The sequence below is a fragment of the Cyrtonyx montezumae genome, unplaced genomic scaffold (assembly GCF_038088225.1).
Source record: "Cyrtonyx montezumae isolate F1298 unplaced genomic scaffold, pur_monq_1.0 scaffold_188, whole genome shotgun sequence".
NCBI classification, from domain to species: Eukaryota; Metazoa; Chordata; class Aves; order Galliformes; family Odontophoridae; genus Cyrtonyx; species Cyrtonyx montezumae.
The window spans coordinates 14,865-32,014 of NW_027071923.1; the positions used below are offsets into that span (position 1 = coordinate 14,865).

Below are 17,150 nucleotides of genomic sequence, written 5' to 3' on the forward strand. Positions count from 1 at the left end.
AGCACTCCTCGAATCTATCACCCCTAATCTTTGAGTACCCTGACCCCATCCCCCCCCCGTGCCCCCTCCTCCACTAAAACCACCCTTCCCGCTCCAACCCCCTCATTTCTGAAGATCCCCCCTCAAAAAAACACCTCACAAATAAGACCTCCCCCACTGACCCCCCAAACCAAGACACCCCCCCCCCCAAAATCCCCCTTCCCTCCCCCAACACCTCTCATTTTTGGAGGCTCCACCCCCCAAACAAAGCCTCACAAATAAGACCACCCTCATTGCCCCCTTCCAACCAAGACCGCCCCCAAATCCCCCCTCCTCCATCTCATTTTTTGAGGAACCCCCCCTTCCCTATAACCACCCCCAACTCCCCCCTCCCTTAAGCTCCTACACTCCCACTGACGGGGGAGGGGCTTCTGGAGCGGCGGCGGGCCGGGGTCGGGGTGGGGTGAGGGGTCGGGGTGGGGGTGTTCTCCTGGGGGGGGGGGTCAAAGATGGGGGCGAGCAGACGGGCGAGCTCCGGGGAGCAGAAGCGGCGCGGGTCCCTCTGCAGCACAGCCTCGGGGACGTGGGCCGGACGCACGAATGCCAACAGCCGCGGGACCCCCACGCCTGGAAACACGGGGGGGGGGGGGGGGGAGTAGGTTGGGGGGTGGGTGAGTAGAGCCCCCACCCCGCAGAACCCTACAGAACCCCCAATACAAAGGGATTACCCCAAGAGAGCCCCCCCAGAACCAAAGGGACCTCCCCTTCCTTCCACCCTAGAACCAAAGATCACTCCGCCCCCCCACCCCAGAATCAAAGAGGCCCCCCCTAAAGCCCCCAAAAGAACCTCCTCCAGAACCATAGGGACTTCTCCCTTAAAACCCCAAAAGAGCCCCCCCAGAACCAAATGGCTACCTCGCATAGAACCACCCCCCAAAAAACCTCAAAATACAAGATCCCCCCAGAGTGATAGGGACCCCCCCCAACATCACAGGGACACCCCCAGGACCAAATAGACCCCCTCCAGAACCATAAGGACCCACCCCTAAAACCCCCAAAGACTCCCCCAGCATCATATGGACCCCCCCGGAACCCCTCCAGAACCACAGGGAACTCCCCCACCCCCAAAGACCCCCCCAGAACCCCAAAATTCCACCCCATGCCCCCTCATTACCCCCCCCCCCCCAGCCCCAGTATCCCACCGAGGCTGAGGTTTAGGACGGCGTCGTGGGGGGGTGCATCAGGCTCAGGGCCGGAGCTGGGGGGGGGGCAGGCGGCGCCCCTCCCCCACCCCACGCCGTTGGGTTTGTTCCAGGGACAGCACCACCCCCCGCTGCTCCACGCGGCTGAAATAAGTTGGGGGGGGGGGGGGGGGTAAGGTTAGAGTACCCCAAAAATGGAATGGAGTACAGGGAGTATGGGGTTAAGGTACCCCAAAACGGGAAGGGAGGGTGTGTGGGGGGGGTAAGAGACCCCAAAGTGAATGGGGTATGGGGGACGGGGGAGGGGTACTGCGAAAAGGAAGGGGGTGTAAGGGAAGACCCCAGAAAGGAATGGGGTACAGGTGAGGGTATGGGACATTACCCTCCAACAGATGTGGGTTATGGGGTACACCCCAACAGGGAATGGGGTACAGGTGTAGGAACAGGGTCCTACACCCCAAGAGGCACTGGGAATGGGGTACAGGTGTAGGAACAGTGTACTACACCCCAAGAGGCACTGGGAATGGGGTACAGGTGTAAGTATGGGGTCCTACATCCCAACAGGCACTGGGAATGGGGTACAGGTGTAAGTATGGGGTCCTACACCCCAACAGGCACTGGGAATGGGGTACAGGTGTAGGAACAGGGTCCTACACCCCAAGAGGCACTGGGAATGGGGTACAGGTGTAGGAACAGTGTACTACACCCCAAGAGGCACTGGGAATGGGGTACAGGTGTAGGAACAGTGTACTACACCCCAAGAGGCACTGGGAATGGGGTACAGGTGTAAGTATGGGGTCCTACACCCCAAGAGGCACTGGGAATGGGGTACAGGTGTAGGAACAGGGTCCTACACCCCAAGAGGCACTGGGAATGGGGTACAGGTGTAGGAACAGTGTACTACACCCCAAGAGGCACTGGGAATGGGGTACAGGTGTAAGTATGGGGTCCTACATCCCAACAGGCACTGGGAATGGGGTACAGGTGTAAGTATGGGGTCCTACACCCCAACAGGCACTGGGAATGGGGTACAGGTGTAGGAACAGGGTCCTACACCCCAAGAGGCACTGGGAATGGGGTACAGGTGTAGGAACAGGGTCCTACACCCCAACAGGCACTGGGAATGGGGTACAGATGTGGGTATGGGGTCCTATACACCCCCAGGCGCTGGGAATGGGGGTACTACACCCCCATCAGGTCCCCCCTTCCCCGTCCCCCCCCCAAAGACCTGAGGACAAAGTGCAGGCAGACGATGCCCTCCGGTTGTGCGCTGCGGCTGTTGGCGATGACGGTGGCCTGGGTCTGCGCCCACAGGAACCCCCCCCGCTTGGCCAGGAAGCGGTAGTGGCTCGTCACCGCCTGGCCCTTGCTCAGCACTGCGGGGGGGGGGGACGGGACAGATGGGGGGGGGTGACATTTGGGAGGAGTTGGGGTAACCCCATGTGGATTTTGGGGGGTTGGGGGGATCCTGGGGGGGGAATATAGGTCAGGGAGTGGTAGTGGCTACTCTTGATCAGCATTTGAGGGGGGGGGGGGAGGAGGCATACATGTGGGGGGACATTGTGTGGGGGACCCCTATGGGGAATTGGGGGATTTTGGGGGGGGAACCAAGAGGTCCTGGGATGGGGGGGTTGGGGGGTGGGTCTTGAAGTGGTAGTGGCTTCTCTTGCATGGGGTGAGAGGGGGAGTGACACTGTGGGGAGTTTTGGGGTACACTATGGGTGGGGTGGGGGGGTATTGGGTTATCCTGGGGGGGCCATGGATCAGGAATTGGTAGTGACTCCTCTTGTTCAGCTCTTGGGGGGGGTACGTGGGGAGGGGGGCACATGAAGGTGACATTGTAAGGAGATTTTGGGGTACATTACGGGGGTGTGGGGGGTATTGGGGTGTTGGGGAGGCTGATGGAGGGGATAATGGGGTAGAGGGGCATTTTGGGGAGTGGAGGGGTTTTGTGGGGTCATGGGTGGGGGGGGGGTTCCAATGAGGGGGGGGGAATTGGAGTGACATAGTAAGGGATATGGGGGGGGGAATTTGGGGGCTCCCGTGGGGATTCTGGGGGTTCTGATGGGACTTTTGGGGTTGGGGGAGGAGTCCTGGGGGGGGGGGGTCACTCACGGGTGTGCACGCTCCTGCTCAGAGTGTCCGAGTCGAGTGCGTGGACGTACTCATAGAGGGAACAGCCCAGCAGCTCCTCGGGGGCGTACCCCGCCACCTCCCCAATCCTGCAGAGACCCCCCCACACCCCATCAGCCAGGGGGGGCTATGGGGTCGGGGGGGGGCTATGAGGTACTGTGGGGGAAGGAATATGAAGTGCTGGGGGAATCTGAGGGGGGTCCTATGGGGTTCTGAGGGAGGGTTATGGGGTGCAGAGTGGGTCTGGGGAGGTCTATGGGGTGTGTGGGGGGGGATATGGGGTACTGGGGGGGTTTGGAGGGGGCCTATGAGGTGTAGAGGAGGTCTATGGGGTCCTGGGGGGAGGTTATTGGGGTGCTGGAGGGAGGCTATGGGGGGGCTCCTGTGGGGTCTTGAGGGGGGGTCTATTGGGAATTCAATGGGGGAGGCTATGGAGGGTTCTATGGGGGGGTCCTGTAGGGGGATCCTTGAGGGGGCTCTATTGGGGGAGCCAGTTGGGGAGGCTCTAAGGGGGGGTCCTGGAGGGAGGCTCCCAGAGTGTCTGTGGGGTGTCTATAAGAGGGAGGTCAATAAGAGGGGGTCTATTGGGGGGGGGGGTCTATAAGGGAGGGACTACGGGCAGGGTCCCATGGGGGGGGGGGGAGAAGAGGAGGGAGGGTTTCCTGAAGGTTTCTACAGGAGGTTGTATGGAGTGGGGGGGGGGGTCATGGGGTTGTGGGGGTGGTCTATGGGGGTGGTCTATGGGGGTCACGGGGTTGTGGGGGAGGACGGCGGCCGCACCGCTCGTCGCAGTAGGTGAACTTCATGTCCATGGAGTGGCGGCTGAGCACCGCTCCGGATCCGAGGGGAGCGTCGATGGCGGCGGGGTGAGCGATGGGTTCACAGATCAGCACCAGGCACCGCAGCGCCGCGCCTCCCCCGGCGCTGTACGAGCGCAGGTGGCCCGCGCAGTGCAGCACCTGTGGGGTCCCGACCCACCAGGGTTGCTCCCCCAGAACCGCCGCCCAGAAACCCACAACCTCATGCCCCCTGTCCGATAAAAGAGCACGCCCCCACAACCATGAACTGCAAGCCCAAAACCCCATAACCACAAGCCGCCCGCCCCAGAGCTCCCCCTTCTCATAGACCCACCCACGCCCCATAGCCACAACCCCCGCCCAAAGCCACACCCCGCACCCCATAGCCCCACCATGGCCTTACCCACGGTGCATAGCCCCACCCCCGGCCCAGTAGCCCCGCCCACAGCCCTACTCCTAGAATAGCCCCGGCCCTTTTCAACAGCCACGCCTCCACCCCATGACCACGCCCCTGCCCATAGCCCCGCCTCCTTTTACATATCTCCGCATAGGCCCTCCCCTTGCTACGCCCCATAGCCACCGCACATGGCCACGCCCCCACCCCATAGCACAGCCACCGCACATGGCCACATCCCCATTCATAGCCCAGCCCCATAGCACACACAGCTCCCATGACCACGCCCCCATCATAGCCACGCCTCAAAATGTAGCCCCGCCCCTGCCCCATAGCACAAAACCGGTCGTGGCTACGCCCCCACCCTCTAGTCCCGCACCCCATCCATTAGCAAACCGCCCACGACCACGCCCCCAGTCGTGGCCACGCCCCTGTTATTACCACGGCCCCCCATAGCCACGCCCCTACCAATCGGCACAGCCACCGCCCATGGCCACGCCCCGACTATAGCCACGCCCCAATCACTGTCCCGGCCCCGCCCCTTAGCGCGGAACCACCCACAGCCACGCCCACATCATAGCCACACCCACACCCCATGGCACAACGTCCATGGCCACGCCCCATCATAGCCACGCCCCCATCCCTAATCCCGCCCCCAAGTCTTTACCACGCCCCTACCAATCGGCACAGGCACCGTTCATGGCCACGCCCCCACTATAGCCACGCCCCAACCGCGTCCCCGCCCTCGTCATAGCCCCGCCCCCACCCGTAGCCCCGCCCCCCGCTCACACCTTCCAGGCCGCGGCTTTGAGGTTGAGGCAGCGCCCCCTTCCGCTCAAAGTGCTCTTCATCCGAAGGGAAAAACTGCGCCCCGAGCGCTCCCCCCTCCGCCGCGCACCCACTGCGTGGGGGGGGAGGGGCACACGGGGGGAGGGGGAGTCACCGGGGGGGGGGGGGGGGGGTGGACACATAGAGGGGGATACCAGGGTGGGTTGGGAGGGGTGATGGATTCTTTGGGGTGGGAGGATGTGGAGGGGAGGGGTCGAAGAGGTGGGGGAAGGGGACGTGGGGGGGGGGGGGGGCACACGCACCGTGGCGGGGGCTGAGGGCGTCGTGCAGCTCCTCGTGATCGCACGGGTGCACGAAGTCGAAGACGCTGTGACCGATCAGCTCCAGCTGCGGGGGGGGGGGGGGGAGGGGCAGCAGTGTGAGAGCCCTTGCACGAGGACCTCTTTCACAAGTTTCCTTTGCACAAGAAACCCATTGCACGACTGTCCTTTGCACTATTGCCATTTCCATTATGATCTCTTGCGTGAGTGTCCTTTGCACGAGGGCGCATTTGCACACGTACCTCTTGCATGAGCAGCCCCCTGGCTCGACGAGCACTTTCCACGGGGACCTCTTGCACAAGGATTTTGTTCACACGAACCCTTTGCACGAGGAGCCCTTTGCATGAGCACCCCTTGCACAAGGCTCCTTTACACAGTGTCCCTTTGCACGAGGACCCCTTGCAGGAAGACTCCTTCACCTGAGAACGCTTTCCCCCTCCCTTTGCACACCCCTCCCCTTGCACGAAGCCCCTCACACGCCTCCCTCTTTGCACGAGGTCCCTTTGCACGCCTCCCTCCTTGCACGAGGGCCTTTGCACGCGCACCTGGCCGAGCCCAAGCAGGCGGCTGACGTTCTCAGAGAGGAAGATCATGTCACCACCGTCGCTGAGCACCATCAGGAATCCGCTCAGCGCCCCGCGCGTAGCACACGTCCACCTCCTCTGCCGCTGCTGCCCATGTGCCTTTAAGAGGGAGGGGGGGACATGGATCCCATTGACCCCACAGACCCTCCATTGACCCTACAGACTCTCCATTGACCCTACAGACTCTTCATTGACCCCAGAGACCCTCCATTGTCCCCACTGACCCCACAGACCCTCCATTGACCCTACTGATCCCATTGACCCCACAGACCCTCCACTGACCCCACAGACCCTCCACTGACCCTACTGATCCCATTGACCCCACACACCCTCCATTGACCCCAGAGATCCTCCACTGACCCTACTGATCCCATTGACCTCACAGACTCTCCATTGACCCTACTGATCCCATTGACCCCACAGACTCTCCATTGACCCCAGAGATCCTCCACTGACCCCACAGACCCTCCACTGACCCTACTGATCCCACAGACCCTCCATTGACCCTACTGTCCCCACTGACCCCACAGACCCTCCACCGACCCTACAGACCTCATCGACCCCACAGACCCTCCATTGACCCTACTGATCCCATTGACCCCACAGACTCTCCATTGACCCCTACTGATCCTATTGACCCCACAGACCCTCCATTGACCCCAGAGATCCTCCACTGACCCTACTGACCCCATCGACCCCACAGACCCTCCACTGGCCCTACCGATCCCATTGACCCCACAGACTCTCCATTGACCCTACTGATCCCATTGACCCCAAAGACCCTCCACTGACCCTACTGACCCTACTGACCCCACAGACCCTCCATTGACCCCAGAGATCCTCCACTGACCCTACTGATCCCATCGACCCCACAGACCCTCCACTGACCCTACCGATCCCATTGACCCCACAGACTCTCCATTGACCCTACTGATCCCATTGACCCCAAAGACCCTCCACTGACCCTACTGACCCCACTGACCCCACAGACCCTCCATTGACCCCAGAGATCCTCCACTGACCCTACTGATCCCATTGACCTCACAGACCCTCCATTGACCCTACTGTCCCCACTGACCCCACAGACCCTCCACTGACTCTAACGACCCCATAGACCCTACGAGACCCCACAGATCCGCTTTGGGGTCAGCGCTGGGCTCGCACCGGCGGCCAGCAGGCGGTGCACGCGCAGGTAGCTGATGGTGAGGCGCATGATGGACGCCTTGTCCAGGTGAGCGCTGACGCCGCGGGCGAAGGGCAGCGTGTGTGCCAGCTGATAGAACACCTCCGTCTCCCGGCTGCGCCGACACCGTGCCGCGTCCCGGGAGCGCTCCTTCCGCAGCTCCGGCGTCGACCTGGAGCAACGGGGTCGGGACTGGTGGGACTGGGATGGTCGGTGGGGTCGGGTGAGGGCTATGGGGTTGGGACTGGTGGGGCTGGGGTGGTTAATGGGGTCAGGTGGGGGCTATGGGATTGGGACTGGTTGGACTGGGATGGACAATGGGGTCGGATGGGGGCTATGGGATTGGGACTGGTTGGACTGGGATGGACAATGGGGTCGGGTGGGGGCTATGGGATTGGGACTGGTTGGACTGGGATGGACAATGGGGTCAGGTGGGGGCTATGGGATCGGGACTGGTTGGACTGGGATGGACAATGGGGTCGGGTGGGGGCTATGGGATCGGGACTGGTTGGACTGGGATGGACAACAGGGTCGGGTGGGGGCTATGGGATTGGGACTGGTTGGACTGGGATGGACAATGGGGTCGGGTGGGGGCTATGGGATCGGGACTGGTTGGACTGGGATGGACAACAGGGTCGGGTGGGGGCTATGGGATTGGGACTGGTTGGACTGGGATGGACAATGGGGTCGGGTGGGGGCTATGGGATCGGGACTGATTGGACTGGGATGGACAATGGGGTCGGGTGGGGGCTATGGGATCGGGACTGGTTGGACTGGGATGGACAATGGGGTCGGGTGGGGGCTATGGGATCGGGACTGGTTGGACTGGGATGGACAATGGGGTTGGATGGGAGCTATGGGATCGGGACTGGTTGGACTGGGATGGACAACGGGGTCGGGTGGGGGCTATGGGATCGGGACTGGTTGGACTGGGATGGACAATGGGGTCGGATGGGGGCTATGGGATTGGGACTGGTTGGACTGGGATGGACAATGGGGTCAGGTGGGGGCTATGGGATCGGGACTGGTTGGACTGGGATGGACAATGGGGTCAGGTGGGGGCTATGGGATCGGGACTGGTTGGACTGGGATGGACAATGGGGTTGGATGGGGGCTATGGGATCGGGACTGGTTGGACTGGGATGGACAACGGGGTCGGGTGGGGGCTATGGGATCGGGACTGGTTGGACTGGGATGGACAATGGGGTCGGGTGGGGGCTACATAGTCAGGACTGGTGGGACTGGTGGGGCTAGGATGGTCAGTGGGGTTGGGTGGGACTGGGATGGTTTGGACTAGATGATCTCGTAGGTCCTTTCCAACCTAATGAACCTATGAACCTATGAGTGGGATGGTTGGTGGGGTTGGTGGGGCTGGGATGGTTGGTGAGGTTGGGTGGGGGCTATGGGGTTGGGACTGGTGGGACTGGGATGGTTGGTGGGGTTGGGTGGGGGCTATGGGGTTGGGACTGGTGGGGCTGGGGTGGTTGGTGGGGTCGGGTGGGGGCTATGGGGTCAGAATTGGTAGGACTGGGATGGTCAGTGGGGTTGGGGCTATAGGGTTGGGGACTAGTGGGGCTGGGACGGTTAATGGGGTCGTTTGGGGGCTATGGGGTTGGGACTAGTGGGGCTGGGGTGGTCAGTGGGGTTGGGTGGGGGCTATGGGATTGGGACTGGTGGGGCTGGGGTGGTTAATGGGGTCAGGTGGGGGCTATGGGATTAGGATTGGTAGGACTGGGATGGTCAGTGGGGTTGGGGCTATAGGGTTGGAACTGGAGGGACTGGGATCACCAATGGGATCAGCTGGGGGCTACGGGGTTGGGACTGGTGGGGCTGGGGTGGTTAATAGGGTCAGGTGGGGGCTATGGGGTTGGGACTGGTGGGGCTGGGGTGGTTAATGGGGTCGGGTGGGGGCTATGGGGGTGGGACTGGTGGGGCTGGAGTGGTCGGTGGGGTCGGGTGGGGGCTATGGGATTGGGACTGGTGGGGCTGGGGTGGTTAATGGGGTCAGGTGGGGGCTATGGGATTAGGATTGGTAGGACTGGGATGGTCAGTGGGGTTGGGGCTATATGGTTGGAACTGGAGGGACTGGGATCACCAATGGGATCAGCTGGGGGCTACGGGGTTGGGACTGGTGGGGCTGGGGTGGTTAATAGGGTCAGGTGGGGGCTATGGGGTTGGGACTGGTGGGGCTGGGGTGGTTAATGGGGTCGGGTGGGGGCTATGGGATTGGGACTGGTGGGGCTGGGTGCAGATGGGTGTGCACGAGTGTGTGAGAGTGCACGATCCCATGCCCACGTGCACAACATGTGGGAGCACGCGGTTGTGTAAAGGGGTGCGGGGAGGCGCGAGTGTGCAAGCACGCCCCAATGTGCCTCTGTTTGCACACTGAGTTGGAGCACACGCGCGTGCAAGCACACAGGGGCAGGTGTGCAAGCACGCTGAGATCCATGTGTCTGCACAAACGGGTGTGTGAAGGGTTTGCACAATAGTGCGTGTGGGTGTGCACAGCACGTGGGAACAGAAGGGGGGGAGAGAAGGGCTGTGGGTGTGCACACGTGTGTGCACACGAGCGTGCCAGCATGCATGAGTGTGTGACTATGTGTGACACCGGGTGTGCAAAGCCCACAGGGCGTGCAAGCAAGCCGAAACAGGCGTGCGTGTGCAAGGAGGGGGTCCACGTGAGGCTTGGGGGGGGGGTGCACACGAGCGTGCAAGCGTGCCCTCGGGCGCGCAGGGTGGGTGTGAGCACAGAGTCCGTCTGTTGGTGCGCGTGCGAGCGGCGGTGCGTGTGCGGCGCTACGTGCGGGACGCGCTGTTCCTGTCCCTGGCGCTGAGCCCGGGGGCCCTCGCACGGGGACGGGACCGGGAGGGGGGGGTGGAGGGTTGGAGGGGGGGGGGGGGGGAGTGAGTGTGGGATGGGGGGTGGGGCTATGCAAATGTGCGCGGATTGATGCTAATTGCACGAGGAGCGCACGAGGATGGTGAGTGTGGGTGCAGCAGGACACGCGGAGCGTACAAGTGGGGCTGGTGGCTGCACACCCTGCACGAGGGCACAACCGATTTGCACTAAAGCTTGAGGTTTTGCACAAGAAAGTGCCTGGCTTGCACGAGGGAGCCCCCCTGGCTTGCACGTGGATGCTTGTGCGCCGCTTTACAGCACAACCGGGCTCGCGGTTTGCACGAGGACGTGGGGGGGGCATTCACGAGGATGCGCCCAACCACAAATGAAGACACACCCAGATGCCCACAGCTCACACCACTGTGCACGAGGAGCCGAGCAGCTCTCACAAGGATGCACCGTGACACCCAGAGGACGCGCCAGAGTGAAACCAACTCACACCCGTACACACGAGGACACCCAGAGCTCACGTGGCGACACACCGTGTCGCACGAGGGCACACCACGACAACCAGAGCCCACAGCAAGATGCACCAGAATACACATGGCTCACGTGAGAGCACACAGAGCTCACGCCACAGCGCACGAGGGTGCACCCATCTCACACGAGGATGCACCAGAACACACGTGGCTCGCACAACGATGCACTGGGACACCCAGAACCTGCCCCTGGATAAACCTAGCTCACACAATTATACACGAGGACACCCAAAGGTTGCACAAGGATGCACCGGGACACCCAGATCCCATGCAAGGACACACTGGGATGCACGTGTCTTGCACGAGGACCCATCAGGATGCAACTCTCGCACAAGGACCTCACGCCAGGATACACCACGACGCCCAGAGCTCTTGCACGACAACACGTGCATCTTGCACAAGGACACGCCCAGCTCACACACACCCCTCCCCCCACCCCGCCAAGCTCTTTGCACACTCATCAAGACGTCCCACACTCGTGTCCCGTCCCCCCCTTCACACCCGAGGCCACATTTAAAGGGACACACACCCATTTTCACCCCACGACTCCTCCCGGCTCTGTCCCCCCCCCCCTCCCCCCTCACTTTAAGACCCCACCCATGGGTCAGATCCTGACGGCTCTCCCCCTGCACCCAGCACCCCCAAGAGGAACACAACCCCCCCTGATCCGAGGGGGGAGAGACCGCTGAGGGGTCCCGAGGGGTTCCCCAAATTAAACCGGTGGGGGTCTGGCGATTCCAAAGCGGGGGGGGGGGGAGGAGGGAGAGGGTTAATCGCTGTGTACCCACCAACCCCAGGGGGGCGGATCCCCCTCTTTGACCCACGACATTACCTCCGGACCCCTCCCCCCCCAGGGAGAGGGGGGTGGGAACCGACCGCACCCTTTCCCCCCGATCCCCGGTCGCCCACCCCCCATAAATCCCCGAGCCCACGAGAACTCCTCGGGGATTCAATTTCCCCTCCATAGGGCTCCGGATTCTGGGCACCCACCCCTCCCCCTTTTAACCCCAGGACATTCCCTGGACCTCAAGACCCCCTCCCACTGCCCAGGGACCCCCTCCCACTGCCCCGGGACCCCCTCCCCACTGCCCCGGGACTCCCACCCACCCTATCCTACACCGGAACCTCCCCCCCCAGACCCGCATATGGGATCGGATCCCGCTCATCCCCGTCGCCGCACGACCCTCCAGGTCCTAGGACCCCACCCCCGGGTCCCGGTTGCCCACGGGCGCCCACCCTGGACCCCCCCGTACCTCGGCCCGGGTCGCCCGTCCATGGCCGCCGCCACCACCGCCCTCTGCGCGCCCGCACCCACCGCGCCGAGCCCCCTCCCCGGCCACGCCCCCTTCCTCAAACCACGCCCCATATCGACCTTAGACCACGCCCACTTGTCACGCCCCCCCGTTCCTGGCCTCCAGCCAATGAGCCCCCAGCTCCGCGCCTTTGACCACGCCCCTTTGACCACGCCCCCATTTCTGGCTTCCAGCCAATGAGCCCCCAGCTCCGCGTCTTGGCCACACCCCTTGGTTACGCCCCACCCCCCCCTTCCTTCCTGGCCTCCAGCCAATGAAAGCCCAAACCCACGACTTGGTCACCGCCCCCCTCCTGGCTTCCAGCCAATGAGTCCCCAGCTCAACGCCATGGCCGCGCCCCCTCGGCTTCCAGCCAGTAAGACCCCAGCCCGCCCCCACCCAAAACCCCTTTGGCCACGCCCCTCGGGCTCCCAGCCAATGAGCCACCAGCCCCACGCTTGGCCATGATCTTCGGTCAAGCTTCCTTCCTGGCCTTCAGCCAATGAACCCCCAGTCCCACTCCTTGGCCACGCCCCTTAAGCACTCCCCCTTCCAAGCCTCTAGCCAATGAGTCTCCAATCCCGTGTCTTGGCCACGCCTCCCAGATTTCTAGCCAATGAACTCCCAGCTAAACGCCATGGCCACGCCTCTTCGGCTTCCAGCCAATACGACCCCAGCCCCACTATGACCCCCAACCCCACGCCCCCCTCCTGGCCTCTAGCCAATGAGACCCTACCTCCGTCTTGACCCCGCCCACTCCCCCTTGACACGCCCCTGGCCTCCAGCCAATGCAACCTTCCAGCTTCCCTCCATGGCCACGCCTCCACCCGTAACCACGCCCACTTCCCCAGTCTTTTACGAGACCACGCCCCTTTGACGCTTATCCCCGCCCTCTACGCCCAAGGCCACGCCCCTCACATCAACCCCCTCCCCCGTCACTGCTCCCCCCCACTGACCATTTCCTCACCCCCGCCCCATGGCGGTTCCCACCTCCTATGATCACTTCCATCCCCCTCGCCCATTTCCGCGCCCCTTCCCACCCCCCTGGAGCAGTTCCCCCCATCCCCGGCCATTTCCACCCCACAATATCCGCTTCCACTCCCTCTCCTCCCCGCCCCCCCAACTCTGCCTCCGTGGCCTCCCCCATGCCACGCCCCCTTCTCCCTGTAGGCCACGCCCATAACTCTTCCCCGCGCATGCGCCGATCACCTTTCCCACCAATCCTTCCCGCGCCGTGAACCGGAAGTAGTGAACCTCGAGCGTTAGGCTTAACCCGGAAGTGGAAGTGAAAAGGAGGAGGCGCGCGTGGGAGCGGAGGAGCTGCGGTGGAGTGGAGAGGAGCGGAGCAGCCATGTGAGGGAGGATCGGGGTGGGGGGGGCGGGGAAACTGAGGGACCGGAGGACTGGGATGTTGGGGTACTGAGGTACTGCGGAGCTGGGGACTGCAGGACTGGGATGTTGGGGTGCTGGGATGCTAGGGGACTGGGATATTGGGGTACTGGTGTGTTGGAGGACTGGGATATTGGGGTAGTGGGATACTGGGGTGCTGGAGGACTGGGATATTGGAGTGATGAGATACTGGGATGTTGGAGGACTGGGATGTTATGGTACTGGGATACTGGAATGTTGGAGGACTGGGATATTGGGGTACTGGTGTGCTGGAGGACTGGGATACTGGGGTGCTGGAGGATTGGGATATTGAGGTGCTGGGATGTTGGAGGACTGGGATATTGGGGTACTGATATGCTGGAGGACTGCAGTGCTGAAGGGCTGAGGTGCTGGGATACTGGAGGAATGGATGAATGGGATACTGGGGTGCTGCAGAACTGGGATACTGGGGAGCTGGGATGCTGGAGACATTGTGGCATGGGAATATGGGGCACTGGGATTTGGGAACACTGGGAGGTTTGAATATGGGGTCACTGGGACGTGAAAGCACTGGAACTTGGAGATATGGGGACACCGGGAATATGGGGTCACTAGGTCACAGAGGCATTGGGAGTGGGAATATAAAGTCACTGGGATATGGAGACACTGGGATTATGGTGTCACTGGGATATAGGGACACTGGGTCACGGAGATATTGGGGTATGGGAATAAGGAGTCACTGAGATATGGGAATATAGGGACATGGGGACAGCAAGGACCCCCATGGGGTGCACCCAGCCCCTGGACCATGTACCCCATTGCCCCCTTCCCCCCCCAGGAGCCTCCTGAACAAACCCAAGAGCGAGATGACGCCGGAGGAGCTGCAGAAGCGCGAGGAGGAGGAGTTCAACACGGGGCCGCTGTCCGTGCTGACGCAGTCGGTGAAGAACAACACGCAGGTGCTCATCAACTGCCGCAACAACAAGAAGCTGCTGGGCCGTGTCAAGGCCTTCGACAGGTCAGGGGGGGGGAGGGGGCACTTCCGGGGTCCCCAGAGGGACATCTCCGTTGTCACCCAAGGGGAGACCTCCATTATCACTTGGGTGGCATCTCCATTGTGACATGGGGACATCTCCATCATCACATGTCCATTATCACTTGGGTGGCATCTCCACTGTCACCTGGAGGGCATCTCTGTTATCACTTGGGCGCCATCACCGTTGTGACCCAGGTGACACTTCCATCGTCACATCTCCATGGTCACTTGGGTGGCGCTTCCATCATCCCCTGGGGGACATTTCCGCTGTCACTTGGAGGACATCTCCATCATCACATCATGTCCATCATCACTTGGGTGGCACTTATATTGTCACATCTCCACTGTCACCTGGGGGACATCTCTGTTATCACTTGGGTGGCATCTCCATCATCACCTCGGAGATGTCTCTGTTGTCACTCAGGTGGCACTTCCGTCATCACATCTCCATCGTCACTTGGTTGCCACCTCTATTGTCACCCCCCAACCCCCTCACTTCCCACCCCCACTGCCCCCATACCCCAGAACCCCATTAAACCCCCTCCTAACACCCCCCAATAATTTCCCCCCCCCCCCCCAGGCACTGCAACATGGTGCTGGAGAACGTGAAGGAGATGTGGACGGAGGTCCCGAAGAGCGGCAAAGGGAAAAAGAAATCCAAACCGGTGAACAAAGACCGCTACATCTCCAAAATGTTCCTCCGCGGAGACTCCGTCATCGTCGTCCTCCGCAATCCCCTCATTGCCGGGAAGTAGGGACCCCCCCTTCCCACCCCCAGTCTCATACTGGGACCCTAGCCTCATACTGGGAGCGCTGACTTCATGCTGGGAGCCTATAGGACCCCCTCTGAGACCATCCCCCCCAGTTTCCTAGTGGGTCCTTTGCCCCCTGCCCTCATCACCGGGGCACCCCCCCCCCAATCCCACAGGACTCTCAGCATTTCAGGAGGACCCCCCTCAGTCTCATACTGGGACCCCCAACTTCATACTGGGAGATTTGAGTTCATACTGGGAGCCCATAGGACCCCCTCTGAGACCCCTCTCACCCCACTTCCCCAGTTGGAGGAAGGGGGAGGGGGGATGCGCTCACTAGGCGCGTCCTTCCCAACCCCCCCCCCCCAAAAAAAAAACCCACAAAAAACCACATAATAAAAAAGGTTCGTTCTCCTTTAATTCCCTGCGTCGCTCCGCTTGGGGGGGAGGGGTGTGGCCACCGCTAACCACGCCCCCAGCGCTTTTCGCGCCGGCGCTCCAACTTCGCGCCATTCCTCGAGGCTGCGCGGGAAAGGTGCGACTGAGGGGCGGAGCGGGGGGGGCAAGGGGGGGCGGGGCGGCCCTGGAGCCCCCCCCCCCCCCCCCCCCGTTCCCCACCTCCTTCCTCCGATTTTAAAGACACAGTGACCCCCTCGTGACGCCCCCCCTCCCTCCCCCCCCCCCCCCCCCCCCACCCGTTCCCCTCATAGCTCTGGTACAGACGGAGGGGGTGGGGTGGGGAGGGGGGGGGTGGGGGGTGGTCCGGTGTCGACCCTCAAGTTCCCCTTACCCCCAGCGTATTCGGGACAAGGTGCCCCCCTCCCCAAATAGGTCCTATTGTGTCCCCCTCCCCCACCATAATACAGAGGAGGGGGGAAGGGGTTGTGGGGGGGCTATTATGGGGAGGGGGTGGCTGGTGTCGACCCTCATGTCCACTCCCCCCCTTTCCCCCCTCCCCCCCCCGGGTACCGAGGTGGGGCGAGGGGGTCGTGTGTGTGTTGTGGGAGGGGTTATGGGGTGGGGGGAAGGGGTCTGGTATCGACTCCCCCCCCCCCCCCCCCTCCCCCCAACGGTGGCAGATGCGGCAGCCGAAGGGCAGTGCCCCCCCCACCGAAGGGCCCCGGAGCCTCCGGTGAGGGGGGGGCAGTGGGGGGGAGGGAGGAAGGGGTCGGGCAGTAAGACCCCACCTTGTGTCCCATCAACCCCCGCCCCTCCCCCTCCCCTCCCCCCCCCCCCCCAAATCCATGTCTCCCTGGTGACACCTTCTTATGTCACCCCACCCCCATGACCCCCAGATGTCACCCCCTCCATGCCCCTCCCACGTCCCTCAGATATCCTATGTTACCCCCCATGTGTCCACCCCCATATCTCCCTCATGCCCCCCCCTATGTCACCCCCATGCCCCCCCCCATCTCCCCCCCCACATCCCCAGGTGCCTCCCCCATGTACCCCCACGTCCCCCTATGTCACTCCCATGTCCCCCAGATGTCCCCCTATGCCCCCCCTCCATCCCCCAGATGTCCCCCTATGCCCCTCCTGCATCCCCCAGATGTCCCCCCCACACCCCCCCATGTCACCAGGTGCATTCCCCCTCCCCCCACATCCTCCATTGTCACATATTGTGTCCCCCCCCCTCCTGGCCCCCCCACAGCCGCTCCCGCCAGCATTGGCCCTCGCTGCTGCAGGACCTGGCCCATATGGTTCCATGGCCCCACGCTGCGCAGGGGCCCCACGCTCAGGTACCGAGGGGAGGGGGGGAGGGTGTAGGGGGAGAGAGGGGGGGTCCAATAACTGTACGTAAACCCCCCCCACCCCCTCCACTGCAGGGTCAGGTGCTGCACAACGTCCTGGGGTACATCCGGTACCTGCAGAGCAGCCTGCATGCTGCCCGGGGGGGGGAAGGTAATGGGAACCCCCTATGCACACACACCCTAATGCAAGAC

General features: G+C 62.6%; 2 protein-coding genes across 2 annotated transcripts; one reads left to right on the forward strand and one right to left on the reverse strand.

The window, feature by feature from the left end:
• Positions 1 to 1,225: 1,225 nt before the first annotated feature.
• On the reverse strand, positions 1,226 to 12,125 carry LOC136047803 (hypoxia-inducible factor 3-alpha-like). Its single transcript, XM_065735093.1, is given in 10 exon segments — positions 1,226 to 1,325; positions 2,410 to 2,557; positions 3,297 to 3,403; positions 4,095 to 4,273; positions 5,297 to 5,406; positions 5,597 to 5,681; positions 6,160 to 6,249; positions 6,251 to 6,297; positions 7,363 to 7,553; positions 12,013 to 12,125. Coding segments are annotated over 10 exon segments (1,170 nt in total).
• A 1,271-nt stretch (positions 12,126 to 13,396) lies between these two features.
• SNRPD2 (small nuclear ribonucleoprotein D2 polypeptide) lies at positions 13,397 to 15,226 on the forward strand. The gene is made up of 3 exons (XM_065735094.1): positions 13,397 to 13,404; positions 14,258 to 14,437; positions 15,036 to 15,226. Coding segments are annotated over exons 1-3 (357 nt in total). The 5' UTR covers positions 13,397 to 13,402; the 3' UTR covers positions 15,211 to 15,226.
• Positions 15,227 to 17,150: the final 1,924 nt, after the last annotated feature.

Coding starts and splice junctions, on each gene's coding strand:
- SNRPD2 (XM_065735094.1), top strand. Junction 14,438..15,035: donor CGTGTCAAGGCCTTCGACAG/GTCAGGGGGGGG, acceptor CCCCCCCCCCAG/GCACTGCAACATGGTGCTGG.